Genomic DNA, 27,687 nt, shown 5'->3' on the forward strand with positions numbered 1-27,687 from the left:
CAGCCCAGGACCCCATTTGTCGGGGTGGCAGTGCTGGGAGAAGAAGGGGGGAGAGGGAGGAACAACATCTGCCCACCGCAGAAATGTGGGCTGGCAGGATGGGGTCCTATTTCACTACAAGGCTTCGCTGAAGTCCCTGAGCAGGCAGCCGGGTCCAAAATATGCTTGCCTGTCATTCTCTGCCAGCGCCAGCAGTTGCCACCCTGCTCCCACAAGGGCCAGGAATGCAGACGAGGCAGGCAGCCAAGGAGAGCGGGTAAGGGATGCCCCAGGGTGCAAAGCTCCAAGGAGCAGATGGGGTGCTCCCCTGGGGAAGAGCTGTGATCTGTCTCCACGCAGAGCTCCAGAGCAGGCTGGTAAGCAGTGTCCCAAGTGTCCCATGCTTTCCAGCTGTGCTCCCAAGCTGAAGCTGCTTGGGGCAAGCAGCAAGGGCCCTTCAGACCAGGGGAGCACAAGCTAGTCAGGGTGAGGGCGCAGGCAGGAAGATCCACGGGTCACGTCTGTGCCCTTCCACTTCCCTTCTGTGCCTAACCTTTGTTTTGTTCCTGGTGGCTGTCTGGCTTCATTTCCTCCCCTTGTTGTTCCCTTCAAAAACTCTGCCAAGGCCCGACTCTTGGCTCCCACTCAAGCAGAATTTAGGAGAATGAACAGACACAAGGGACCAAAAGCTACTGCTCCATCTCCCAGCCTGCCTGACGCAAGCTGTCCCTTGCCCAGCGAGTCCTGTCCAAGGGCGGTTAGTTCAGCCAGGGTGACCTTTCCCAGCCCCGTGGATTCCTCTTGAGGAGCCAGCCATGGATGAGGAAAGCGGGCTGGCCGTGCCTCAGCACAGGGACACCATGTGCCGAAACCAGAAACAGCTTTCCGACGGCTTAGCTCCAGGCCCGGGAGCTGCAAGGACCGGGGCTGACGTCAGCCCCTTGGGACTGGCCTCCCGGAGGCTCCCGGAGGCTCCTGGAGCCTCCTGGGCTCCAGTCTGCCGCGGTCAGAGGGCTCCGGTGCAGGCGCACCGCTCTGCTGCTCTGGTGTTACGGGGAGTGGGAAGAGCTCGTGCGAAGGAAACAGGAGCCAAAGCTTTGCTGCAGCTGCGTTAGGGTTTACACTTCCCTGGGAGGGAGCTTGCCCCCTTTTATCAGGGAGGCAGTGCTTGGCCTGCTCTTGAGACTCCTGGGTTCGCTGTGCTGCGGCTGATCCCAGGTAAATCACTGCCTCGCTTGGTGCCTCAATTTCCCCAGCAGCACAGCCCCAGCAGGAATATCCCCTCCGTGTGCAGAGGACTCTTACAGCACATCCCACCTCTAAGCAGGCTGGGATGAAAAGTGCAGTCTCCCTGGTCAGCGGTAGTGACCGCAGTGATGGAGGAGAGTGGAGATCTTATTCTCCAGGGAGCCTTACCTATTCCTAGGAAAAGCCCTGCCTGAGCCGGGGTGACTGTGTTTCCCAGGGGAATCCTGTCCTTTGGTCCCACAGGCAAAGGGAGGCGCTGGCCAGGTGCAGAGGTGTGGTGGCACGTTCCTGGGGGCACTGTGTCTGAGTGTTATGTGGCAGAGATACACAAGGTGGGAGGGCAGTGGAAAATCCCTTGGGAACAAAGGGGCTTCAGCGTGCAGCCTCTGCAGAAACCTGCTCCTTCCCAGGGAGCGAGCGCAGGTAACGGCAGGAGGGGTTACCCTGCTGTGAGAGCCAGATGCTTGCAACATCCTAGCACTGGGTGGAAAGTGGGGCAGGGCTTGTTTGGCAAGCTCTTGGGACTCGTAAAGAGGCAGATTTTTGTCTCTGCCAAAAATGCAGAGGCATTGCTGAGCCGCTTTCCTCATCTGGAAGGTCAGGGTCTTTAGCCTCCTTTCACAGTTCAGCAAAAGCACAGCCCATGGAGGTGAAGGAACTTAACCCTGCTCTTCTGGTGAGTCACAGAGCTGGGAAGAGAATGCAACCTCGAAAGAAAATGAAATTCCACCAGTATCTACTTCCAAACACAAGATTTAGGGCACCCGGAGTCCCGTGCCCATGTGTTTCCTGGGCCAAGGCACGTAGGGCCTTGCTGTAACCTCTCTGATCCAGGGAGGACTTTCTGTTCCTGCAGTCACTGCTGTGTCTCTCAACCTTTTTTCTTGTCTATCCTTCATCCCTCTTCACCAAGGGGCTCAAAATCCCTCACCAGGTGGCCAGCTCCTTTTTTGCTGGGTACGTATCAAGGCCACTTACTTTCAGGTGTCCATTTTCTTTATCATACCAATTGCACAACCAAGTACCCTCTATTTAATTGCGAGGGCTGAGATCCACTTCCCAAGACCAAATAAGGACCGTGTACCCCTCCGTAGCACTTATTTCTCTCAGGTGGTCTGTTAGCAGCTGGACATCAGCAAACAAGGAGCAGGAGATGCCCCTGGGTGGTGCGAGGCAGGCGCGGGGTCCTGGGAAGCCTGCAGACGGAGGGAGAGCAGGGCTGGAAGCAGCCCAGCTGCAGGGTCTGTCCTCAGGGCAGTGGCAGGACTGTGCAGAGCTGTCCTCTTCTCCTCCCTGCAGTCCCAAAGCCCTGGAGATCCAGCTTGCCCAAAGCCCAGCCCCTTCCTTCTTGCTGCTGAGCAGGGGTGAGCTCACAGCCCACACGTCTTCTGGGCAGATCCTGGGGCTGGAGCCAGCTGGCACCTCCATCTCCTCTGGGAGAGGACGACTCGCTGGGAGGCCACCTCGGAGGAGGCACGGTTGGAGGGTCAGGGCTGTGGGATGCGCCAGCCTTTGGGCAGGACACAGCTGTGCTACCTCCTGGTATGACCCCTCTTGGTTGCTGCTGCCCATCGGCAGAGGGCAGGCAGGCCTCTGAGCAGCACCGTGCCCTGTCAGCCAACAGGCAAGGCTGGCACAGGCTTTGAGAGCGGGCCAGATCCCTGGCCTTTGCCCCATGAGTGACCTGCCGGCACCCAGCCTGCTCCCAGGACAGCATCTCTGCTTTGTGGGAGGACAAGATCCTCAGGCCACCTCCGAGGCAGGTGCAGGGGACAGGGCAACCATCGGCACCTGCCAATGCTTAAAGCGGCTGTCGCATGGTTAAGGCTCCAGAGGATTTAGCAGGGATGCTGGGCAGAAGGGCATGGCCCTTGGGCATCTCTTCACACGGTGCGTGGGATTTGCTGCACATCTTGCTCTGGGTGTAGCACTGGGAGCTAACAGAAATGGGGGCGGAGGAAGATGAGAGGTAGCTGAGAGTCCTTTCTTTGAGGAGATCTCACCCTTGTGGTGGGGACCCCAGAGGGTGTTGGTGGTGGGGACACCAGTGGCACCCGAGCGCCTGGCCCCGCGCAGGAGGAACGCGGGCCGTTCCTGCCGGGGAGGGATGTGAGCACTATAAATAGTTTGTTTAACGCACCATGGCCAGGCCCTGGAAAGCCCCAGCCCGTGCACATTCCCTGCTGCTGGCGCGGAGATGGCAGCTGTTGAGAAAGGCCGACCCCGGCAGCTGCCGCCTGGCGCTCTCGGCCCCCGCCGCACGCCCCCAGCCCTCCCGCTCCTCTCGCGGGGTGGCTGAGCCCACGGCATACCTTGGCACGGGTGCCGAGGCTCGCCAAGGAGGTGCCAGCTCTGTGCTGGTGTTGGTGCTGCTCCCGGGGCCAGCGGTGGCTGCAGGATGCTCCCAGTGCCTGGCTGCTGGGGCCGGAGGGGCGAGGAGGATGGGGAGGGGGCTCTCCTCCCTGACAGCCCTTGCAGCAGTGGGGACACCGCTGAGCCTGGCCAGGATCTGCGAGGCCATGCCGGTGTCAGCTGCTGCCCACACACGTGCCCTCGGCTGCAGCTCTCCCCAGCCCCAGCTTGGGATGCTGGGCTGGGCCATGGCCCCCCGCCCACTGGCTCCACTCACACAAAGGCCCCTTGTGCCCACAGGACTGATATTCCTGCGGCAGCGGGCCCGGGGCAGAGTGAAGCGCAGCCGAGGGGGAGACGAGGCCAGAGCCCGGCTGCTGGGGCAGCTGGTGGGGCCAGCTGGGGACGGGCTGCAGTCCTGTCCCCCTCCTGTTCCTGGAGGATAGATATGAGCAGCTGGCGGGAGAGGGGGGACCCCCGGGGCGAGCAGGCGGCTCCAGGCTGCCGGAGGCAGGGGCACGGGGCATGGGGTGCAGGAGGGGATGCTGTGGTCCTGGGGAGCAGGAGCAGTGGTGCCGTGCACCCACGGGTGCTGCCTGCCCACCTTGTGCGCTCCCACCCAATGCAGACCAGTGGGACGGGTGTGGGAAAGGCAGGCTGGCTCTCACTGGCTAGTGCCCATGGCAAGACAAACCCTACGCTAAGACCAGTTTTGGCCACATCTGGCCCCTGGCCCCTCTTGCTCCTCGCCTTACACCAGCATTTAAGGACTCTGCTGGGCCACCTCCTTGTCCCCTTTTGCAGTGAGGGAAATGAGCCAGGTTACTCTTCGTGGCATTAGCCAGCAGCTGGGGACCCCCCGCCTGCCGACCCCCCGCCGGTACTGGCTTGCCAGCTGCCAGGGCCAGCAAGGGAAGGGATCTGCCAGCTGGCACCCAGAGGGAGGGAGGGAGGGAGGGGGCTTCTGGTAGGGCTACACCAGAGGCACCTGTCATCCCAAAGCCGGGGCGTCACTGTGCCCTACAATTGGGCCTGTGTGTGTGCGATGAGGCCCCGCAGCTGGGACAGTGCTGACAGCTCTGCATGCTTGCCCCTGTGTCTGTTCACCCCCAAGCCCTTGTTTCCCAGGGGCTTTGGGATTGCATGAAGAAGCAGGGAGCCCGGGCTGGCAAGCCCCGAGGTACCCCTACCCCACATGGGGTAGCTCAGCTCACAGGTCGCCATGAGCCAAGTGCAAGTAGCCCACCTCCATGCAGCCCTGGAGCACCTCAAGTCCCCTCTGTGCTCTGAGCCAGGTCATCTCGCCCCAGAGCTGGGAGCTGCCCCACGGTGGGGAGCCTGGTCCCAGAGAGCTGGGCTGGCACAAAGGGCACCCACATGAGAGACTGAGATGCCAGGTGGGATTAGGTGCACCCCTGGGGCCATCTGGGCTGCCCTTCTGGGGTGTCAGCAAGGGGCAGGGTGTGCACGTTGACAGTGAATCCTGCTCTGAGCCACGCAGTGAAAAGCGCCCCCCCCAGCTCTCCACTGCCGTTTTCCTGGAAGACTTCTGCCTCCAGCTGTAACCTGCATGGCCTTGAAGGAAGCAGGGGAAAACACCAGCCTCCCACAGCCCCTACCCAAGGGTCACATACTTCGGGTGGTCCCTTTACAGGGTCCAGAGCTCCAGGCTGCCCTTCCACCCACGCCATGGTTAACTCCACCCTATCCGAGTGGACCCTTTTTCCCCTCCCCAACTCCGCCAAGACACCTTTCTTTAAGAGGAGACCCCCAGCTCTGGCACCAGCAGAGACCTTGGTGAGGGGCTGGGCAGGGTAGTGCTGCCCCTGGGGCTTGGCCATGGCAGTGAACTGTGGGCAACGCTGATCTGCCCCAGCAAAAAGCCTGCCAGGCCAAACCCAGCCTCGTCAGCTACCTTCAGCCACTGCTGGGCCACTGGTAAGGCAGGGGGACAGTGATGGTTTGCTCCAGCTGCTTGCATGGCAGAGGCATCCATCGGTGCCCTGGGGAGGCTTTTGGGACACCGTGGCCAGACCCAGGGCTGTCCTAGCTGAGCAGGAGCATGGCTGTACCCCTGTCCCTTGGGCAGAGGCTGGGGTGAAGCTGCCCCAGCCTTCTCATCCCAGCCTGGCACTGACGCAGTCCTGCTGCCAACACCAGGGAGCAAGCGCTGGCTTTTCCTCCGCTCAAAAAATCCCTGGGATAACCGAACAGCCCTGCTAACAGCATGCTGCTTGCTCTCACTTTGAAGAGCAGTGCTCCCTCACACCTCTCTGACATGGTGCTGCCCCTGTGTGTCGGTGTTAAGACCCCCCTGCAAAGGAAGAGGCGAGTTTTATAAAATCCCAGGGGATATGGACCCCCCATCCCTATGGCAAGACCTGCGCCTGGTGGTGCTCCTCCACCCATGTCCCAGGCTGGGCAAGCAGTGTGCCCTGGGCTTGGCCTTGCGTCTCATCCCCCCCTAACCCAGGCCACGGTGAGCAGGGAGAGGACACGACCCCCCAAGCCACTGCCCAGGCCACACGTCCAATAGATTTCGGTTTATTCCCCGAGTGCGCAGTGAGCGGGGTGAGGAAGCAGAGCTGCCGGGCAGGCAGCAGAGGTTATTGCTGCAGGCGCGTCCTCCAGCGACAACAGGGGTCTGGGGGAAGCTTACTGCCTGCCTGCCTCTATGGGGCAAAGGACGGGCCGTCACCCGCTGCCAAGCTGGAGCCACCCCATTACCCCAGAAGAAGGCGAGGGGAGTGGAGGAGCACAGAGAAGTGCAAATACGTTGGCACTGGAGTCCATCCGCACTGGGCAAAGGATCCGAAGGGAAAAGGAGAGTGTAACAGTGTGGGAGGGTGAGGGGGGAGAAAACCCAGCTGTGAGCAGGAGAACACCTCCCCAAACACCACCCTCTCCTCTCTAGGGGGAGGCATCGCCTCTTGGGTGCTGATCCCGCCCCAGCCCTGCTGTGGGCCGTAAGCAGGGGCAGCGGATGTCCCAGGACATCCCAGGGATGGGAGACCAAGCTGCTGTGACAGTGGTGGCACTGCTGTGCCCATGTGGAAGACAGGAGCTTCTGTGGCACTACAGGGTGGCACGTGTTCATGTGGCAGGGGAGCCCCCAAACATTCAGTACTTAAGTTGCAGGGCTTGACACAGTGGTGGGGCAAAGGCAGGGGGCATGGGGGTGGGAGGGATGTGTTGAAGGCCACGCAGAAAGAGCCAGTGGGCTCCACGCTTTGGTCGTGCTTAGTGGTGATGAGTGCAGTGCAAGGGCTTCAAGAAGAGGAGTATGGCCCTTCCTCCCCCCCAGGCCACTTCGGCTCCCTGGGAACCCGCTGCCTCTGCCTAAGCAAGGCAGTACCTGCTGATGCTCTCAGGCATGGACGCAGAGACAGGCAACACGTGTCAGCGCGGATGGGGCAGCACTAGAGCAAGTGATATGAGTCCCCCTCTCTTCCCCCCCGCAGCTCCTGCCTCTCCCTCCTCCGCAGCCAGCCCCCAGCCTGCTCCTTTGCTCCTGCCAAGCTCGGTGCAGGGATGCACAGGTACCCCATGCTGCTTGCCCTCCTCCTCTTCTGGGATGGGGAGAGCGGAGGGAGGGAGTGGAAAGAAGCCCAGCCCAGAAGAGAAGGGCACCCCCTGCCTGCCTTGACCCCTGGTCCACCGGAGAAGGTGGCATGAGGCTTGGCGGGAGGCAGGGCTGGTGGCTCAGCGTGGGACGGAGCAAGGTGGGAAGAGTATCCTGTGTCCACAGATCCAAGGGGAGGCACTTGGAGGGGGACTGGCCCGCTGGGGTGTCCCGGTTGCAGGGGATCTGTCGGGGCTCCTAGCCGCACATCGTCAGCAGCAGCCACTGGGAAGGAGAGGGAGAAGGGATGAGCAGGGGCTGGTGTATTTTTTGACACGCCCTCATGTGTCAACTTTGACAGCCCTCCAAGAAACACGGAGCCTGAAGCAATTCAGTTTTCTCATCTTGATCTTTCATGGGCTCTTTCACTACTCAAGGGGCTGGAGGGCTTTCTACCACCCACCCCAGGTGCCCCATTCACCTTGTCCCCTTGTCTTCCACCCCACCTCTGGGCCCACCTCACCACTAGGCTCAGCTCTCACCTCGGAGAGGTTCATGACAGCGGTGCCGGTGCCTTCGGGGTCCATGCTGTGGAAGAACCCTGCAGGGGCACAAAAGCAAGGTGAGCAACACATCCCTCTGTCCCTGCCCTCCCTGCCCCGGGGCTGGCACTCACTGAACATGGCCTCCAGCTTCACAAGGCAGCAGACAAAGTTGTCAAAGTCTACACCCATGTCGGCGTCTGCGTAGCGGGCCACCACCACCTGATGCAGCTTGTTGTTCAGCTTGAAACCTGCAAGGCAGAGAGCAGTCAGCACCCTAGGAAGGCAGGAGAGGAGGATGTAACTATGAAAGTCCATGCCCCCACCCAAAGGGGCCACCAACCCACCCAAGGAAGGGCATAAAGTCCAGCCTCAGCAGGAGGAGGGGATGGTCTCCCTGAAGCCATATGACTAGTTATCTCACTGATCCACCCCAGGCTTCTGCTTCACCACGATGGGACCCTGCAGGTCAGAGGAGGACAGAGGCTGGGACCACCTTGCATGCATCCCTAACCCCGAGGCTCCAGCACTTGGCACAGCTGGGATGGAGAGAGCCCAGCGCAGACATGGGCCACATCTCACTACAACAGGTTGGCTCCAAGCACGCAATATAGGCTGGTTTCACCCTTCTTCAGCTACTTGGGACAGCGTTCTGACAGCAGGAGCCCCCTCCCCAGTCCCCAGCCCAGCCCCATCCTTTTCCAGACCTACCGGCTGACTCTAGAGCCATGCGCATCTCGTAGGAGCTCATGGTGCCCGACTTATCCAGGTCGTGCTGGCGGAAGATCGTCTGCAAAAACATCATGGAGGATGTGAAGGGCAGGCTCTCCTGCGGCCTCCAGCCTGGCTGTCCCCTCACCCTGCTGCCCCAGGAGGGGTGCTACCCCTGTGCAGTGCGCCATGCCCCCTGCTCCTCCTCACCAGCCAGCTCCGGATCTTGTTCCACAGGATCTGGAACTCCACCAGCCCAAGGCGGGCACTGCCATCTTTCTGGGGAGCAGACGGTCAAGGAGAAAGCAGCCAGCAAAGGGGGTGGCATAAAGGCAAAGCCATCAGATCCCAGATACCTGCGCTGAGAAAAGCCTGGCCACACTTGGCCTGCCCAATTTTCCCCGCAACTTCCCCTCTCTGTCCTGCAGCATCAGCAAGATCAGAGCCTGCAACCCAGTGTGGAACATGCAATGCTGCCATGCCACTCCCCAGGAGCAGCCATGCTGCTGCTGTAGGAAGCATATCACTGTGGTGTCCTTGGAGCAAAACTGGGCTGGCCTGCAGCAAAAGGGGATGCTGCCTGGACAGGCTGGAGAAGGGCTTGGAGCTGCTCCTCTACCCTCACCTGACCTCTCAGCTGCATGTCCTTGTACAAGCAGGAACACAGGCCATGTCTCCTGTCACTCTCACACATCTCATCCTCAACTGCTGGACAGGATGGTTTTGGGAGAAAGAAGCCCAACAGCCCTTGTTCCCTTTCAGGAGCACCTCGAAGGCTGGGTGGCATCATGGCATGTCAGGCTGGGGAGCCTGCAGGGAAGCTTTCTTCTGGAGGGGGGAGTTGAAGGTGTGAGTGGGGCTGGACTGGGCTTCTGGCAGCAGAGCCAGGGCCCACAGCAAGCAGGGGAACTGATGGTCCTTTCTATAAAACCTGCTGCTAAAGCCCAGGGGTGTAGGGCAGGTGGCCCTGAAGTCACAAGGACCCCTTCCTTCCTTCCCCTGGTTGAACGGCCTCGGCACGTCTGAAGAACCAAGCCCCAGCTCCCATGGAGAAGTCTTGCTGCCAGCAGGCTGAGCACCAGGGAAGCTGCCCCTGCCCACAGCGCCAAGAGGATACATCCATCAGGTTGACCATGTTGCGGCAGGAGTCCAGGCTGAACCCATCTGTCTTCAGATCTTTGTCTGAGAAGGAAAGAGGTTGAGCACGTGCATCAAAATCCAACCTGCTGAGCAGGCCTGGGCCGTGGGGAGCAAGGGGCGGGAAAGGCAGCGCTTACGTCTAGCGATGACTCTGTTCAGAATAGTCCGGAGCTCAAAGACGCTGATTTCCATGTCCTGCAGCAAAAGCAGAGTTAGCCACACCCCTTGCCTGCTCCCCACCCTAACAGTGGCCATTCCCCACCTCCTGCTTAAACATCTCTGCCTTAGTCATAAACATCAGGGCACCATTGCATTTCCTGCATGCCCAGAAGAGTTTGGGCCGCAGCTGGATGCCCCTTCCCCAAATCTGTTCCCATCACACCACCCCTGGGGGCAGCTGGGCTGATGCACGGCAGAGACAGACTTGTCTGCAGGATGGGACTGAGCAAGCGTGGGGTGGGCTGGAGCTCTCACGGCCAACGGTCCCGTCCTGTCCCCAGGCCAGGACCCCCCAGAGCTCGGCACAGCCATACCCACCTCCCCTGCCAGCTGCTGGAACATGTTCTTGAAGCCATCCTCTATGTCATCCTCAGTTATTTCCTCCTGGGGTGATGCAGGCCAGAAAGAAGAGGTTAGTGGTCAAACCCAGGCTCTGCCCTGCCTCCCAGGCTCAGCAAACCCAAGATGGAGGTGAAGCTCTTCTTTGTTCTTCTCATCTTTGTTACTTTCTGCATCTCCATCACCTTGACCTTGCCAGCCCCTCTCCAGCCACAGTGACATCCCAAACCTAGGCAGCCACCTCCTGCCTGCAGCTCCCCCTCCCAAGCCCCAGAGCCTCAGCAGCAACCGAACCAAAGAGGCAGCTCCTACCTCATCTGCCAGGTCTGCTGAGATCTCTTCGTCCAGCTCCCTGGGGGCACAAAGGAGGAAAACAAAGTGATGAGCGGGGTCCCCAGCCAGCAGGCTGCCTGTAGTGGGGAAATGTCCCACTGCTCACAAGACACAGGGCATCCCCTGGCCAGGCAGAGACTCACGCTGTGTCCGACTGCTTCTCAGTGAAGACCCGCAGGATGAAGTCGGCCTCCTTGTGCGGCTCGAAGGTGGAGGGCACAACGATGTACTCGCCGGGGGGCAGCCGGATCTGGTTGCTCACCTCCCGCAGGTTGATGAAGGTCTCAGACCGTGCCCGCGACTGGTTTCGCAGGAAGAAGTCCTTCCTCAAGTGCACGTTCTGGCTGCCTTGGGCCTGGGGGAATGAACGTGCTTGAGGATCAGAGCCCTGCGATGGGGGGGACCCTGAGGGAGCGGCAGGACCAAAGCCAGCGCCGCTGGGCAGGACATCCCTGCGCTGCCCATCCCTCCAGGAGCTGTCCCTCCTGCATGGAGATGCCCAGCACCCATTAGCACCCTAGCCACTGCCAGAATGTCCCACGCCACTGGGTGCACATGCGTGTGTGCATGTGCATTAACCCGTTCCCACCCATTCTCGTGCTCCCCTCCAAGAGGGGGTAGGCTCCGGCGGCTCAGGACGTACCTCCTCAGGAACCTGCAGGGAGGAGAGAAAAGGGAGAAAAAAGATCAGAATCCCAGTACCTGCCCCCATCCCTTACAGCTGCAGGAAGCACTGGATGGGGGACAGTAACCCACAGACTGGCCAAAGCAGGTGGGAAAGGTTTCCTTGAGGACTGGGGTGCCAGGTTGAGGTGGGACTGGCAGGGCTGAGCCAGTCCCAAGGAAGCAGCATCAGAGCAGGCAGGGGTTACCTCATAGACAGCGAAGCCGATGGTGTGCATGTCGCCCCCCACCCGCCGCTCCCGCCGCCGATGCTTCTGCATCAGAGCCACCAGGAAGCTGCAGGCCACCTCATCATCCCCGGGGTCGTCATCCTCTTCCAGCAGCTTGATCTTAAACTGGGGGTTGATCCAGAATGTGGCTGGGAGGAAGAGGATGCGTGGATGAGACACCCGGCTCCATCACGCTACCAAGAGCGGAGATGTGGAGGGGAGAGGTACCTGGATGATTCCTGCAGCCCCCGGCAGTGCTCCCCCGGCGCCACGTGCCCTCGAACAACTGCGTGTGCCATCTGCTGAGCTCATCCTTGGTGAGGGCATCGGGGGTCAGGTTGCAGATCTCCAGCCTGGAGAACTCCCTCATGAAGTCCCGGAAAGACATCCTGCGGGAGACAGGCAGGAGCTGAGGCCAGGGCACTGCTGGGGGGAGGGAGGAGAGCGCAAGCAGCTTCGGACCCAGCCAACATTTTGGGAGAATTAAGTGACAGCAAGATCTTTTACCCTGAGCAGTTATAGCTCATTTAAAGCCCGCTGCTGGCTTTGGGGAAGAAGGGATGTTTACCCTTCCTAGATGTTTATTTTGCATTTAGCTGGGCTGAATTTCCTTGAACGGAAGAAAATTATTAACTAGATCAGCTGAGAAAACACGAGCAGACTGTCCGGTGCTGGAAAGCTGGCTCGTAAAGGCAGGTCATGCGTTTCAGGTGAAGTAGGACCACAGGATTTCTCCCCAGCTCCTCTGCTCCTTCCCAGGCTGGCTGCTGAAAAAGAGCAGCACTTTGCTCTGGCACTCACCAGAACTCTCCATCTTCCATCTTCAGCTGCAGCTCTTCCCTGTCAGTAGGGTCAATGTTGTTCCACTTGGAGGAGCTGGAATAGCAGGAGAGACAATTAGATGAGGACTACTCAAGGTGAACTGTGAGCACTTCAGAGCTGGCCCTCAACTGCCCCCCTCTCCAATGCAAAGGGCACTGCACACTGCGGACTTCCCCTCGGCAGTGCCGTGCACTCGATGGCTGTGTGTGCAGTGTCCGCTGAAGGACAACCTGGCCAACTCACCCATCGCTCCAGGCTCCGGTCCACTCCACCTGACCCCAGGGGTTCCTGATGCGGATGAGCTGTTCCTGCTGGCCCCGGTAGTTCACCTGCCAGTCACCAGACACAGGAGGTTGAGCCCGTGCCACTGGGCAGGCTATTTTATTGCTATTAAAGTCTCATCTAGCCAACTCACATCTCTGAAGGCTGTGACGGAATAGGCGTGGCCCTTCACCAGCTTCTTGAAGGTTACCGCTTCCATATCAAAGGCACTTGTGATCTGAGAAGAATGTACAACTCTCAAGTGAGTATGATTACATTCATGTAGTCCTATCCCTACCCCTTCCCTCCACCATGTGGAGAATTTCCCTTGCTTTGCACTGCTCCAGCCAAGAGAAGCAGCAGGTACCAGCACCCTCTGCTCAAGGGCTGCTGGCTGCGGACAATGTAAATACAGTTTCCCAGCCAGACGACCCTGGAGATCCATCAAGAAAAGGATTTCATGGCAGGGAACGGATGGAAAACCCGGCTCCAGATAATTCTCAGATGCTGACATAAGACATGGCCAGAGCTATAGGCAGACCCTTGTTCAACAGCCCACGCTTGAGATGGACCTTCCTGCTCCATCCAAAGGAACCCGTTCCCAGCAGCTGGGCTGCAGCCCCACGGGCTGTACCCTGGGGCTGCCACGCTGGCTCTGGAAAGGGTGCTCTGCTAAGAGGGGAAAGAAGTAACCTCCCACCTGGTGTCCCAGCGAGGGGACTGCTGACACAGTCTCGGGCTGCAAGGCCTCACTTTGGCCATGGCTGAGGCAGAGCCCCTGGCTCACCCTGGTGCACCACTTACGTCGATGGAGCAGCCCAGCAGGGACCCTCTCTCCAGCGCCTTGCGGATGATGTGGCCCATGTTGCGCGGCGGACGCTTGAGGTCGTACATCTCTGCCACGCCGCCGGTGAAGTCCTCGAAGCCCTCGGTGGTGCTGCCCCCTGAGAGCGACTCGTAGCAGCCGTTCAGCCTGAGCGCCAGCCAGTGAGAGGGGCACATGAGGTGACAAGGACGTAGCACGCTGCTGCTCCCCAGGCACCCAGCACAAGCAGGGCCAGGGATAGAAGAGACCCCCTCCTCTCTGCCCTGCACAGTGAGGTGCCCTGTCCCCCACCCACCCACGTGCCCGCTGTGGGGGTACCCACTTGGCGTAGGCCTTCTCCAGCAGAGCACTCCAGAACTCGGTGCACTCCGCTGAGTGGACAAACAGGAGCTCCCCGTCCTTGGTGGGCAGCTGGTCGTCCACCACCACATCCACCCACTCACCAAACTGCCAGATCTGGGGGGGTCAGGAGAGAGTGGGGTGAGCTCAGAGCACCACACAACTTGCTCATCCCTACCCCAGAGGGATGCCTTCAGCCCCCCACCCTCCCTCGCACCCCCAGCCCACCAGCTGTGGAGAGGCAGTTGCTCCTAGCCCACCTGGAAGTGGAAGATGCCGGCATAGTCCTCCTGGAAGCTCTGCCCGTGGGGCACTACACGGTGCAGGAGCTCCTCGTTGAGCGTGAGGGAGCCGATGGCAGCCAGCAGCCAGCAGTCACCTGAGGAAGAAGAGGAAGCCGGCGTGAGCCCCCGCCACCTCCCTAGCTGGAGGGGAGGCAGTGGATGTGTAGGAGCCTGCAGCGTGCTCTCCTTGCAAACGTTTGGGGCTCCCCAGCTCAAAAAGCATGTGGAGAAACTGGAGAGGGTCCAGCAAACAAACGGGGCTCGGGGAGCTGGGCTCACTCAGCCTGCCTTGGAGAGCAGTATTAGCTCAAGGCAACAGGGAACGATCCTCCCTGACCTGGAGCCTCTGTCCAGACCATCACGTACAGTCAGCACCAACAGCCCCCTCCTGTAGCTGTTTGTTTAGACCCCCCTGGAACTCATTCATGTGAGTGCCCTCCACATCCCAGACAGGGAGTTCTGCAGCGGAATTACACTTTGCATTTAAAAAAAAGTTTTACCAAGAGAGAGGTTTAATGCTGCTGTTGCCCCGGCTTCTCAAATTGCGAGAAACACCACCGCACTTTTCCTTCCAAGTGCTCTTAACCACAACGCTGCTCCAGGCCAGCACTGTGCTTTAAATTCTTTGCCTTGGTTCCCCTTTCTCTTCTGCCTTTAAAGACCGTCACACCTTAGCCCCGAGCCCCGAGGATAACCTGTACAGGGCTGTGGTTTGACAAAACGGCATTTCAGACTTTTTAATGACCAATTGAACACCACCGCAGTGCTCTGGGCTGTTACGTGCTCCAGTTGCCACCTCAAGTTTGTTCTAATTACTGGATGCATTAAATGTGGAAGTCCTGAAACCAGCGTGCAATGTGTGCTAAGGTACACGATACTCCCGATCAAGTGCCCAGCTTGATCTAGATCAGGACAACACTCTTGGTGGTACCCAGATCTGGTTCTGATGAGCATGAAATCCCGGTTGCCAGCCCTGCCAGCCTACCCAGCCCATTAACACTGCTCTGTCTCAGTGCCTTTGGCTTGGCAGACACCCCTGGAGAACTGGCAAATCACCACTTGTACTCTGTAGCTCTCCTTTCAATTCCCTTCTGCCACATTGCGTTGCTTCGCAAGCACTTTGTCATGACCAGCACATCCTCACCTCAGTTTGTCACTGTCATCCAGCTGCCATCTCTCACCATTTATCAAAGCAGGGAGCTCTTTGGAGCAGCTCCTCGTGTTGCCAGCATATGTCAGGCACAGATCCACCTGACATCTCCCCTGACCTTAGTGCACACATCAACCCATTTTCATGGAGCCTTAACCCAGAGGCACCAGGAGGCACAGGGTGTCCCTCACCTTTCAGTTCCCTCCGCACTAAAAGGGAAGGGAGCCTTTGGTATAGAGATGGTTGCGCAGAGGCTGGTATGAAAATGCACTGCATGGGCCTGGGGAAAGGTGCTGTGAAACCAGTCCACCCTCAGCCCCTGCCTTACACAAACACCTCTTCTCCAACCATGCCAACCCTCCCCAGCCACTGCTCTCCAGACCAAGGTCTGGGGACAGAGCTCCAATACTCACCCAGAGCCCCCTGGCAGATATCGGTCCGGGTTGCACCGCCAACGATGAACTGAGGGTCATCCACTAATTCCTGCAGGAGGAGGGGAGAATTAGATGCTAGTGCTGGATCTCGGCAGAGCCTGGGCTTCTGGGGGGCTGGCACCTGCTGCAGCTCTGACTTGGGAGGAAGGGTACATGGTACCCAAGAGATGCACCCCACCTGCCCTCTGCCAGGGAAATCTGCTCGACTGCAACCCCAAGGCCATCACGATAAGGCAAGGCAAGTTCTTCTGTTGCAGCCATGGGAGGACATGGCTAGACGGAGCAATGGCATTCCCCTTGCACTTGTGTCACACCAGGGGATATACACCCTCAAAAGTCCCAGTCACCAAGGGTGACACATCCATGTCACAACATCTAGAAGCAATGACATAGCCCACCCATTTTAAAGCCCACGGTCTGCTGCCCAGAGGAAGCAGGGCCTGCTAGACATGATGCTTTTCTGAGCAGACACTCATGGGGCATTGCTCTAGGCCCTTGGGAAAAGAGGCTATGAAGCACTCGAGGGGTTTTGAGCACCGAGAGGAGCAGGCCAGAGCCCAGCTGCAGCTTGGCAAACCATGTCAGTGCAGACATTGCAGGGCAGGGACGCCAGCCCAGCCCAAGGAGACCCAAGCCCAGCACTTACCGATGGACGCTTCCACTCCACCCCCCGCGTCTTGCTGGAGTGCGGCCCCAGCTCCTTGAATCCAAGGGCAGAAGGGCCAGCTGGGAACTGGGGGTCCCTAAAGAGGGTACCACTCTCAATGCACTCCTGTTTGAGGGCCTCATAGTCCTGGTTGAGGTACTTGATGGCGTTGTGGTGTTGGCCAACACCCTCAGCTCTCAGGCGGTCCCTCTCCAGACGGGCAGCCATCCCACCAAAGGGCATCATGGCTGGGCACTGGCAGCGCTACCCTCAGCTCCGCTCCCTGCAATGAGACGGGCACAGCCGGGCTGAGGCAGGGCACGTCAGCCATTTCACACAGTGCCAGGCTCAGAGGCTGGATCCCCAGTTCCTCACCACGCCCACGGCAGGGACCTTCTCCACCAGCATTGCTGCGAGCACAGCCGGCACACAGAGCATCCCCAGGGTGGTCCCACGCGCCGCGAGGACCTCCCCAAATCCCATCCCTGGCAGCGGCCCCGTCCCGAGCCATGGCCTCCAGCCCGGCTGCCGTGGCCCCGCTGGGTGAGCAGAGCCGCTTCGGGGGCTGGCTGGGAGGAGGCAGCCCGCCGGTGACCAGGCTGCGGCTCTCCTGCCCCTGCCGCACGGAACGGTCGAGCCCGGAGGAATTGCAGGCACTTTCCGCCCCCGGCAGCCTCTCCTCCCGGCGCAGCTTTCCGGGACCTTCTCCCGTCCTGGCTCCTCCTCGCCCGTCGCCGCCGGGAGGGCGTCAGCGGCCGCTCCGCAGCTTCTCCCAGCCCCGGGCGCCTCTCCCTCTCCCTCGAAAGCCGCCCCGGCTGCCTGAGCACTGAGTCAATCGGGCCGGGCAGGGAGGAGCGCAGCGGGGCGCAGGGACAGCTCTATCTAAGGGGCCGGCGGAGGACGAGGGAAGGAAGAGGCGGGACAGCCCTTCCCGTCAGCACGGGCAGGGTGACTCAAGCCTCGACAGCGGAGCAGCCTGCTGGGAGGCACTGGGGAAGGGATGCGGGGTGCAGCGGGGCACCCCGGCACCTGGAGACTGGGGCAGGGCAGAGCCCTCTCGCCACACTAATCCCTCGCCCTGGCATAAGCCTTGCCACAGGCTGTCGTCCTGGGGGGTTTCACCGGCAGCTCCCAGCCAGGCACTTCGAACGGGCATGACACAGCTGCTGGGCATGCCTGGCCCCGCAGCCCTGCCCCACTGCACCCGCCGCGGTGGGGCAAGCCCCATCTCCTCTCCCCATGCCCAACTGCCCTCAGCCCTGCTCAGGCACCCGTGGCAGGAGCTGCCGCACACACCCACTGCACCACCCAGGCTGGAAGGGGCCTCTGGGGTCATCTGGTCCAACCCCGCCTGCGAGCGGGGTCACCTGCAGCAGGGCTGTGGGGCAGGTGCCACCACCATGGGCCCACTGGCGTTTGCGGCTTACCCTGCCCCACTCCCCAGCCACCTCAGCTCCTGCTCGGCGGGGCTGGTGCTTAATACTCTGGAGGTTTCTCCCTCCAAGGCAGTGGAGCAGTCCTCGGGTAAATAACCCAGGAGCCAGCAACCCACTCAGAGCAGCGGGCTGGAATGCCAGCGCTGGCCTGCTGCCTCCCCAGTGCCCCGTCCCAGTGGAGCAGGGCGCAGCCTGGCTCCGGAGAGGTGGCTCTCCTTGTCCTGAAGTGCTGCGATACCCAGGGGAAGGCAGGCAACAGCGAAGAGTGCAAGCTCTTGGTCTGAGCATAGGGCATAAACCTGGCTGCTAACCCAACGGGCTGCCCTAGCCAGAAGCTTTTCAGGAAGAAAATCTACTCCTCCCCATCACTCCTCCTGCCCTGGGATGATCTAAACCCACTGCCCTTCTGCAAGGAGGTGCAAGTCCTTCTCTCCTCTACGATGGCCCCAAATCTATGGAGCTCAGCCCTTCTTCACAACCCCCTCCCTCCGACTCCCACTCCGCAGCCAGTACCCCAGCAGCCTCTCCCAGTGGCGAGGCACGCGTTGCCTGCAGAGCTGGTGGGATGGCTCCTCTGGTCCAAGCTGCTGCCCAGGCCCCAGGGGGGTGCGAGAGGAGGAATCCCAAATGCAGCCACCCGCACAGCCTCCAGCTCCCATCTTGCCACCTCCCCGGCACTCACACCACAGCCTGCCGAGGGCCGGGAACTCCCCCTGCCCGCAGCCCCTGCCAGGCTCCCTGCACCCTCTCCCACCCTGCCTACCGGCACTGGACATGGCTGCGGACACGGGGAGCAGCGTGCAGCACAGACACGGCCACCATGCAAGTTATTCTTAGCTCTGTGGCTCAAAATACTCGGGAAGGTTGTGCTCGGTGGCAGACGGAGGTCACGCAAGCGCAGAGCGAGAAAAAAACATTTCAGCCCCCGGGATGGGAGAGGTACCACGTGGGGCCTTAAGCAATGGGGTCGGTTGCTGACACCCCCCTCTCAGGCTGACACTGATGGACACTGTAGATCCTGCACGGGGGAGGAACGGGTGAGCAGAGACAAGCCAACCCGCCGGGGCATTTTTCTATGCCAGGCAACATCCAATAACAATATGATGCTTTCTAGCATCGGAGACACCTCTGATCACCCTCAGATGGGAGCAGGAAGACACGCAGGTCCCCCCAGGGTCCCGGATACCTGGCACACCGTAGCGCATGCCCTGGACAGCATCATTGCTGACATCCAGCCAAAAAATCTCCGCAGACCTTTGGTTCGTCAGCTGGTCTTGGAGACTGAAGGAGGTGGTGGGGGGGAGCAGAGTCTCCGTCACCCTCCTTAAAACCAGCCAGGCCAAGCCCGGACACCGCATCCTGCCGCATACTCAGCTCGGGGCCAGGAGCCACCACCGCCCATAGGGACCCACACTGCGTCAGGCAGCTCTCAGGCCTTTCCCAAACCCTCCGAGCGCCAAAGACCCTCATTTCCCACAAGCTCCCCTCTCACGTTCCCGCATCCCCTCGACAAGATGCGGCGTTAGCTTGGGGTCGGGCATCGCATCCCGGGTGGCTGCGGTACCCGGTTTTACTCGCTGCCCTCATTAGGAAACCTCCGCGTCTCTACGCCTGCGTTATCTAATGCAAAAATCCTCGCTGATAGAAAGGGTTTGGGCGGGGATAGGAAAGCCTGGAAGAGCTCAGAGCACGGCGGGGGGTCCCCGCCGCCGGCCGGGCTGGGCTCCTCCGCCGCGGGGGCCTCCGCGGCGGAGAAGCCCAGCCCGCCCGGCGGCGGGGACCCCCCCCCCCCGGTGCTAACTCCGTGCTGGGGGTCGGATAAGGTTGAGGATGAGGATGGTTTGGGGGGGGGGGATGGACTTACGGAAGCTGCCGCCGCCACCGCCCTGCCCGCTTGAGCCCAGCCCAGCCCGGCTCGGCTCGGTACGGCCCCGCGGAAGGTGGGGTTTCGGGCGGGCAGGATGTACGAGCAAAGCCCGGGAGGGTGGTGGGAGGGGGAATTAAAGGCGCAGAGACCTCTTGCAGATACCGGGAAGGGATTTATCGGGGCTGGTGGTGCGGTTTTGTCTGCTGTCACCCTCTCCCAGCTTCTCGGCAGGGAGGGGTACCGCCGGGCTGGGCGTGCTTCTTCCACCTTTGCTCCCAGCTCAGTGGACACGGAAACCAGAGCTGGAAGGAGAAAAGGAAGCGACTTTCCCCTAGGAGAAGGGTTTGGGGGTGACATGGCACTGCCCCACGCTGCTGGCACCCCGAATTAGCTGGGTGAAGCTCTGCGCTGCACCTGGGCTTGTTGGCCTTCTGGTGCCAGGGGTGAGCATGGTGGTCCCAATGTGTGTCACCCACCCTGGGGTCCCTTCTCCTTTCCTCCTGCCTGGGGAGGCTGTGCCCACACCACCTCACTCCTGCACGCTCACAGTCATGGCCAGCACCCACCCCACCAGCTGCCCCTTCTGCTGGGTGCCGGTAGGGCCCACCCTGAGCAGGTCCCACTGCCGTGGGGCTTCCCACAGCAGGGCTGCCTGTACGTGTCCTCCGTGACTCATGGTGCAGCTATGCTGGGTGGTGCCATTGCCAGCAGGCATGGCCACAGCGGGGCTTGGCACAGCACCGTGCAGCCCGCTGTGGCGCAACATGGCTTTGTCTGGCATGGTATGGCCCAGCATGGACCAGCACAACTTGGCCTGCTGTGGCTTAGCCCAGCATGGCCCACGTGGCCCAGCACAACATAGCTTGGCCTGGCATGACCAGCCTACCCCAGCCCCACCTGCAGGAAGAAACTCTGCACTGCTGTCCTGGTGCCAGGGCTGAGCATGGTCATCCCAACCGGTGTCACCAACTGCGGGTCTCCTGCTCCTGCCCTCATGCCTGGCTGCAGCGAGGGAGGCCATGCCCATACCACCTCACTGCAGGAGCTGGCATCCTGCTGCTCTCCCTGGGCCTTTGCAGAGCACCTGCTTTCTAACCCACTCCACCTTGCCCCAGGGGGGGAAACTCCTTGCTCAGCAGGGAGCAGGTTGCATATGGGGTCAGGAGCCATCCCTTGCCTGAGGGAAGGACAACCAGGGCATTCAAAACCAGCTATGGCATGGCCCTGCCACTGCACCCACAAGCAAACACTCTGGCCCTGGCCAGGAGCCACCAGAGCTGCCCTGTCCCCATTCCCACCTAGGAGAGCCCACCACGGTCAGCTTGTTCTGCCCACCCTGGCACAGAGGAGGCTTTGGGGTGCCCTGCTCTGCGGTGCTGCAGTGGCTGCTTCATCTTATCCTCAGGCAGAAGGTGGCTGCATCACTGCCCGCAGGCTGGAAGAGTAGGGGGTCCCTGCTGGGGTGACCAGCCAGCTCCGCACCAAGCTGCAGGCAGCAGCATGCTTTCAGACAAGGAGCAACCAGACCTGTGACGCAAGGGCTCGTACCTGAATGGCTCTGACAGCTTTTTCTCAGGCCTTGACCACCAAGCACCCTGCCCACTCAGATCCACCCACGACAGTGCCTGCCATTGTTGTGACCCTGTTCTCCTCCCGTTCATCTCTTGCCTCATTACCCTTCGGTGGCCTTTAAAGCTTCTTTCACAGATGACTATCCTGGGGTATGAGACTGCTCCTAACTAATCCTATCACACGGGCTGTCCTGGGTCCTGCCCCTTGTGCTTCCGTCAAACACCTGCACGAATACCTGTGCAATTTCCCTGTTCCCTTCCCTCAAGCTTCCCTTGGCAGCGATGCCTGCAGGGACTTGGCAGCAGGCACCGTTCTTCTAGTCTGTAGTTCTCTTTGTGCCCAGGCATTGCCTCTTCCCAGTCCTTGGGCTGCCAGGGGAAGGAAAGCCTTTTGTTCCCCACTCACGCTGTGCCACTGGCACGCGAATCCACGGAGCCCGAGCAGAGCGAGGTGGGAATGGAGGTGGGCGGCCAAGGTTACCTGTCCCTCTCTCAGTGGCCTGCCCCACACCTCACCTCTGTGTTGCACCATCCTCCAAGCAACAGCCACCGTACACAAATCAATGAGCGTGCTGGGCTAAGGGCCAGGGCAGCACCGGCCTGGGACCCACCCCTGCTCCAAAGAGCAGCGGGGAGCAGTCCTGCTTGCTGCCTCCCCCTGTGCACCATCATGCCAGAAAGCACCCTCAGCCAAGCTGCGCTCCAGGGGTCTGGCACCCCTCACCCTTTCCCAAAGCCTTTCGCTGTCCACCCAAACCAGGCTAGGAGACAGGCTCCTTGATGGAGACAGCAGCAACGGCCACATAAATTGCTATTGAGACTGCACATCTGCCACCGAGGCTACCAGCAAAGCTCCCTGCCCCTCCCACACCATTCCCAAAGCACCCCAGCCTCAGTGCACGCAGCTCCCCGTCCATCTGCTTTTAGCAGCAAGGCCTTTGGTGCCTCTGCAAGGCTGGGAGAGGCTGTGAGCCACAGCTCAGCTCCTGCTGGCAGGGCTTGTGCTCGCACAGGGGGAGCATGAAGCCCCCCATGCCTCCTTTTGCACCACGCATGCTCCTGCATCCCTGCTGCAGCTGGGGTCCTTTCCTCCCAGGTCCCAGCCCCCAACCCGCTCCACAAAGAAAAGACTACAAGAACAATAGCTCCTTTTTTTCCTTTTTTCTTTTGTACACAAATATATACAGGGTATTATACACATCTCTACACAGACAGTGCCACTCTGAACACACAGCTCTCCGCGGGCAGAGCCCTGACAGCCCCAGAGGCAGCCTGGGCCATGGCCGTACCGACAGAGACTGGAGCATCCCAGCCTGCCTGCTGCCCTGGGGGCGAGGGTGCTAGGTGGGTGCAAGAATAGGGAAGGAGGATCAACATCCTCCCCACGCCAGCAGCCGACTGTGAGCTCTCAGCTCACACGCTCATTTCATTTCCAGCCCATCCCTGGAGGGGACGGGTGACACTCACTGTGCCCCACTGCACCCACACGTGCTCCAGCCATGGCTGAGCCCTGGGAGACGGGGTGGTCAGACCTGCCCTCCCCATGCATTGAAGACCCACATCTCTTCCTCTCCATTCCCACTTTCCTCCAGGCCTGGGATTCCTATAGAGAGGTGTACAGGGAAGTCAGCCCAGTCCTCCGCAGAGCAGCCCCCCGCCTGCTCCCTGTCTCTGGCTCCCCTCCTCTAATGCGGGGTGAGGGAGAGAAAAGCCATGGGATGTGATGGCCCTTCCCCAGAGCAGAGCTGGGCTGGGCTGATGCTTCACTTGTTCAGGTCTACTAAAGTGCTTGGAGCTCCAGGGCCAGCATGGGTGACTGAAAAGGTAGAGGATTGTCCCCTTCCACCCAGCCCCATCAGACCCTGGAGGGTACGGCCCCAGCGAGCTGGAGCAGCGCCCACAGGTGACAGGCAAAGGGAGGGTGGTAGTATCCACAATGAGCACCAGACAGGAGGGTGGCAGGGGGTTGAGGGAAATAAATATAGCTCAATAGCAGAGAGATTTATTATTTTCCTTTACATTTTACATAAAGGGAGGGGGGCAGGAATTGAGGGCAACTGATCCTGACCAGAAACCTCGTCACAAAGAGCCTTCAAACAGGGTCAGACTTCCATGTGGATGCCAGAGGCTCCAGTCCACCTCTCCCATCCATCCTAACTCCTCACTGCCTCCGGAACACAGCTATCACCAGCAAGGGGGCAAGGGCAGAGGTAGGGGAGGAACAGCCCTTCTCTCTCAGGCTGGGTGATGCCAGAGGAGCCTACACCCAGTCAGGGCAGGTGAAGAAAGCCAGCACAGCCCCATGAGGCTTCTGTGCCCCTGAACATGGTGGGCTTGCTTAGAAAGGGCTCCCAGGGGCTGCTCTCCCAGGACTCCCTCCCTCTCTGGCCGCCTCAGCTGGGGGACGATCCTGTGGCAGCTCAGGGAGGGCAGCCCATGGGGCCCTGTTGAAACGAGGCAGGGCCAACCCTGCAGGGTGCCGAGGGCCTGCAATCCAGGACCCTTTCTCCCCTCCCTAGCACCCAGGAGACCCCCAGCACAGTCCCCCTGCCCCTAGGCCTGACCCTGCTGTGCAGACACAGGGCACCAAAGGGGGTTGTGGTACCACATGGGGGTCAGGTTGATTTTTGTTTGAAAGGGGAGTAAAATGTGCAAAAAAAATGCTTCTTAAAATGATGCTGTGATTCCCTTCCTGTGCCCCTGGGGAAGGAGGGGACAGGACCCAGGGCAGAGGCTGCCTGCGCCTCCTCCTGCCCACGACAAGTGCCCTCAGCACCCCTCACCCTGCGAGGGGCTGCCCAGCTCATGCCAACCCTGTGCCCCTTCCCCAGGGTGATGCCACCCTGACCATGAGGCCAGGCTGCCACCTTCCCTGTGGTAGGGGGAAGTCTCTGTCACCACCCCCTGAGCCCGGCCCAGCTCCTGGCATGTTGCACCAGGTGGATGCTGCAAGGGGTTGAGAAAGGACATGCACGGGCACAAGGTGCAACAAAAGCCACCCCCCTCCCTAGGTGGGGCTTCCAATACACTGACTAAAGCTTTTTGTTTATCACCTTCCTGTAAATCTAATAAATTATTAGTATTTCTCCCCAGGAAGACTGGGGACAGAGGGGCCTGCTGAGGAGACCCCAGAGGTTCCCCTTGCGACCCTCCCCACAAAGCACCCAGCCTTCCTCCTCCCTGCAGGTCCAGAGCAGCACCGTGGGTGTCACGGTCCCCCTCCTCCCTAGCCCCCGGGATTTGGGGGTCCAGGGACCTGTTAAAGAAGGTAGCTAGTAAAGAGCACGCCCACCGAGCTGCTGGGCCTGTGCAGGGGTGCAGGGGCAGGGAAATGGAGAGCTTGCGGCAGGGCCCCTTCCCTCACTGAAGGCAGCGGCCCCGGGGGGCGGGTGGGCGAGGGCAGCAGCCAGCACCCTCGGGTGCCTCTCCCTGGGTCTCCATGTGCAGAGCCTGCCCCGCTCCTGGGCTTCCTTCCCCTCCCGCCCTCCGGGGTCCCTACTGGTGGATCTCGTTCTCTATCAGGCTGTCCTCACACGACTGGAAATCCGTGTCGTTCATGCCATCCGCGTTGATGAGCTCCTCGTCCTGTGACCCCTGCTCCTCCGACTCCGTCGCTTCGCCCTCAGGTGAGGAGTCCTGCAGCACTTGGGCGATGTACTTCTGCCGGGGCCAGGCACGGGGTGGGGAGAGAGCAGAAACACACGTGAGCTTGGGGGGCTTCTCGTGGCAGCAGAGCACAACATGTGAAGTGCCATGCAAGAGGTTGAGTGTGGGGATATGCTGGGAGGGCGAGAAAGGGTCCAGACTCCATGGGATGTACCAGGAGAGGGGGTAAAAGCGGGGCTGGCTTGGCCCTGCAACAGTGGATGTGCCAAACCCCAGCATCCTGGGACAGACAGCACCCCCAGGGAGCCAGGGCTGGGAGAGCATGGGGCTTCTCAGATCTTTGGAGCCCACGTGGACTGGAAGACTGTGCTCCCTGTTTTGCCAGTGGATGTGCCCCTTTGAGGCTGTGCCTGCCTCCTCTGGGGAATCTCCTATTGGAGAGGTGCCACTGCCCTTAGGTACATGGAGACTGGGAAGGAGCCTGGGTTACAAGTGCACACCCCAGCCCTGCTCTTCCAAGGAAACAGGAGGCTCTCCTTCACCCCAGCTCTGCATGTACCCCCTGAACAGCTCTGCACAGACCTCAACGAGAAAAATCTCACGGTGGAAGGAAGCAGCTGGAATGAGCCAGTGAGCCAAGGAGAAGTTCAGAAAACTGACTCTGGGATCTCAGAGTTGGGCAGGGGAGGGGAGAGTCCCCAAAGCACTTTCATGGCCTTCAAGGCAGTGCGCACAGAGACCCCTTTGCGCTGGCACTAGGGCCAGCCCAGTGGGTGACAGCCTTTGCTGTCAGGCAAGCGTACAAAGATGCAGAACAAGAAGGGAGACCGACCCGGCAGGATTCACTGTCCCAGCCGAGAGAGAGGCAGAAAGTAAATGTGCAGTGTCTGAGAACCAGCAAGAAAGGGTTTAGCATGTGTGTGCGTGTAGGGGCAGTTACACCTCATCACCCAGCTCAGGTGAGGGGCACAGCGCCTAACACTTGCCTCCCACCCTCACTGGGAGACTCCAGGTACTACCTCACAGAGGTGAGGAGCGAGATACTTGGACAGGGAGTTACCTCCCCCTTCCCAAACTCGGGTAAGGAGTGTGCCAGGGCATGGAGGTGGGGACAGGGACTCACAGCTGATTTGGGAGTCGGCAGACTGGTGGCAGGTCTCCCGTTCTGCCTGTCTTCTATGGCGTCCACCTCCGTGTGGTCAATCTGGAGATGAAAGGAGAAACTGAGAGACTGCTGAGGCAACCTGTTTGCTGTCCCACCACAGGAGCAGCATATAGGCAGCAAGGACAACCTTGGGGTTGTCCCCTCCGTGAAGCCAGGGTTGAAAGGCTCTGCTGGGGAGCAGTCTGGGGCCTCCCCAGAGCCCCCACTGTTCACTGATGAGCTGTGCTCCCAAGGAGAAGGGTCCCGCACCCCACCCAGCCCTGCCTCACCTTGTAATTGTGAGCGCTGAGGTATTTGAAGTGCCCAAAGCAGACGTGACACAGGCAGATCACAATGGTGATCACGAGGACCACAAAGGTGAACATGGAAGTGGGGGCCAGGAACCCTGGGGCAAACAAAAACCACGGTAGCAGTGTCAGAGGAACCTTCACTGTGCTCTGTGGCTAGGGGCTGCCAGGACCACAGCCTGGCCAAGGAAGCAGCTCTATAGGAGGCCAGAGGCTGGCATCCCAGCCCAGCGCTCACCTGTGCGCATGGTGGAGAAGAAGAGAAGCCAGAAGAGGCAGAGGATGGGGGCTGCCACCACCTGGTTCACAGCCCCTGAATGGATCTTCTTGTCCAGCTTGGCAGGCAGGTAAGCATAATACAGGTTGTATCGGTCCACCAAGTGCTTAAGCAGCATGTACATGAGCCCTGGGAGAAAGGGAGGGATGCCAGCAGAGCGGGGAATCAGCCTCTTTCCCAACGCCTCTGACTGACAGGGAATATCTCCCCCACCTCACCCTTGCCTCCCTGCCTCGAGCTCTCCCAAGCTTCTGACACAGGGAGGCAGAGGGTATCACTTACCAAAAGGGACGATGATGGGGCAGGTGATGCTGTATGTCATGACCACAGTGAAGACGCACATCATCCAGGCGTAAGCAGCTCCAAACTGGAACTCATAGGCCTGGTGCTGCAAGAGGGAACAGAGACCTGTCAGCACGACCCTGGGAGCTGAGCAGGGGTGTGCAACACACCCAGCTGTACACACAGCATCAGGTGAGCCCCCGCAGGGGCCCACCGCAGCACTCCCATACCTGTGAGGAGGCCACAACCCACCCCCTCAGCCCTGATACGTACTCGTTTGACATTCCTCCGCTCGGCGGCTGAGCGTGCCAGGCAGAGGCGTATCATGTACATGAGCAAGCCGGGGATGCGCAGGAGGTCCATGGCATTCCCAATGAAGGCAGAGGCAATGACATAGTTGACAAAGAAGGCCCCGTTGTCTGGCAGGAACACACACCTAGGGAGGCACAGCAAGAGCAGGCTGCAGGAGGTGCTCCCCCCTTGCAGGGCAGCTGCTGGGAGCCCCCGGTACCTTTGGATGCCAACAAGAACCTCCCCTCATTGCAAAGAAGGGCTTTCTGCCCAACTCCACTTACTCAAATCGCACAGCAGCTTCGGCAAGGAATTTTTTGTCAAACAACCAGCGGAAAAACACATCCAAGCTGTGGAGGAGGGGGGCAAGAAGAAAAGAGGAACAGTCAGAACAGACATGCACATGCAAATATGTGGAAGCTGCTCTAGAAGGACCCAAAGCTCTGACCATAGACTGTTCTGTTCCCCCTTGGGATGTGTCACCAGCAAGTATGTAAATCAGACACTGGGAAAAACAGTGCAGCACCCAAAAAGGGATGTAAAGCTTCCCACTTTTGTCTGTGTTCTTATCTGTTTGCCCTGATCCTATCAGTAAAGTATTTTCCTCTTCCCTCTGTTTGGGCACAACATCCATGCAAAGAACAGGTGACTGACTCTACAGAAGAAACTGGTTAGGTACAAGGTACCCTCCAACACAGAAATTAAAAAAAAAAAAAAATCCCATTTTCCTCAATTCTGATTTTTTGATATAAAACCATCCAATTCTCTGGTACATCGGGTACTGGTGGAATACAGAGCTCCAGAGGCAATAGCAGGGGGGCTGAG

At 60.0% G+C, this 27,687-nt stretch overlaps 2 protein-coding genes across 3 annotated transcripts in view; both read right to left on the reverse strand.

Moving 5' to 3' along the window:
• Positions 1-6,107: 6,107 nt before the first annotated feature.
• On the reverse strand, positions 6,108-18,358 carry CAPN11 (calpain 11). The gene is made up of 22 exons (XM_068400754.1): positions 18,280-18,358; positions 16,081-16,363; positions 15,414-15,483; positions 13,827-13,945; positions 13,550-13,683; positions 13,206-13,374; positions 12,556-12,639; positions 12,384-12,469; positions 12,120-12,194; positions 11,547-11,707; positions 11,298-11,467; positions 11,069-11,080; positions 10,569-10,780; positions 10,405-10,444; positions 10,072-10,137; positions 9,672-9,729; positions 9,512-9,576; positions 8,605-8,673; positions 8,395-8,473; positions 7,818-7,934; positions 7,684-7,742; positions 6,108-7,426 (listed from the first exon to the last, which is right to left on the reverse strand). Exons 2-22 carry the CDS (start codon positions 16,324-16,326, stop codon positions 7,400-7,402), a joined length of 2,118 nt encoding a protein of 705 aa, XP_068256855.1. The 5' UTR covers positions 16,327-16,363; positions 18,280-18,358; the 3' UTR covers positions 6,108-7,399.
• Positions 18,359-22,100: 3,742 nt separating this feature from the next.
• The window catches only part of TMEM63B (transmembrane protein 63B), a 49,710-nt gene continuing 44,123 nt past the window's right edge, over positions 22,101-27,687 (reverse strand). For both annotated transcript variants that reach the window (XM_068400742.1, XM_068400732.1), the window contains 7 exons: positions 27,147-27,212; positions 26,845-27,007; positions 26,572-26,677; positions 26,251-26,418; positions 25,995-26,110; positions 25,684-25,764; positions 22,101-24,614 (listed from right to left, as the gene is read on the reverse strand). In XM_068400742.1, coding sequence (XP_068256843.1) covers positions 24,450-24,614; positions 25,684-25,764; positions 25,995-26,110; positions 26,251-26,418; positions 26,572-26,677; positions 26,845-27,007; positions 27,147-27,212 — 865 coding nt within the window. In that variant the 3' untranslated portion in view covers positions 22,101-24,449. The remainder of the gene's footprint in view (positions 24,615-25,683; positions 25,765-25,994; positions 26,111-26,250; positions 26,419-26,571; positions 26,678-26,844; positions 27,008-27,146; positions 27,213-27,687) is intronic.

The sequence above is a fragment of the Nyctibius grandis genome, chromosome 1, assembly GCF_013368605.1.
Source record: "Nyctibius grandis isolate bNycGra1 chromosome 1, bNycGra1.pri, whole genome shotgun sequence".
Classification (NCBI taxonomy): domain Eukaryota; kingdom Metazoa; phylum Chordata; class Aves; order Nyctibiiformes; family Nyctibiidae; genus Nyctibius; species Nyctibius grandis.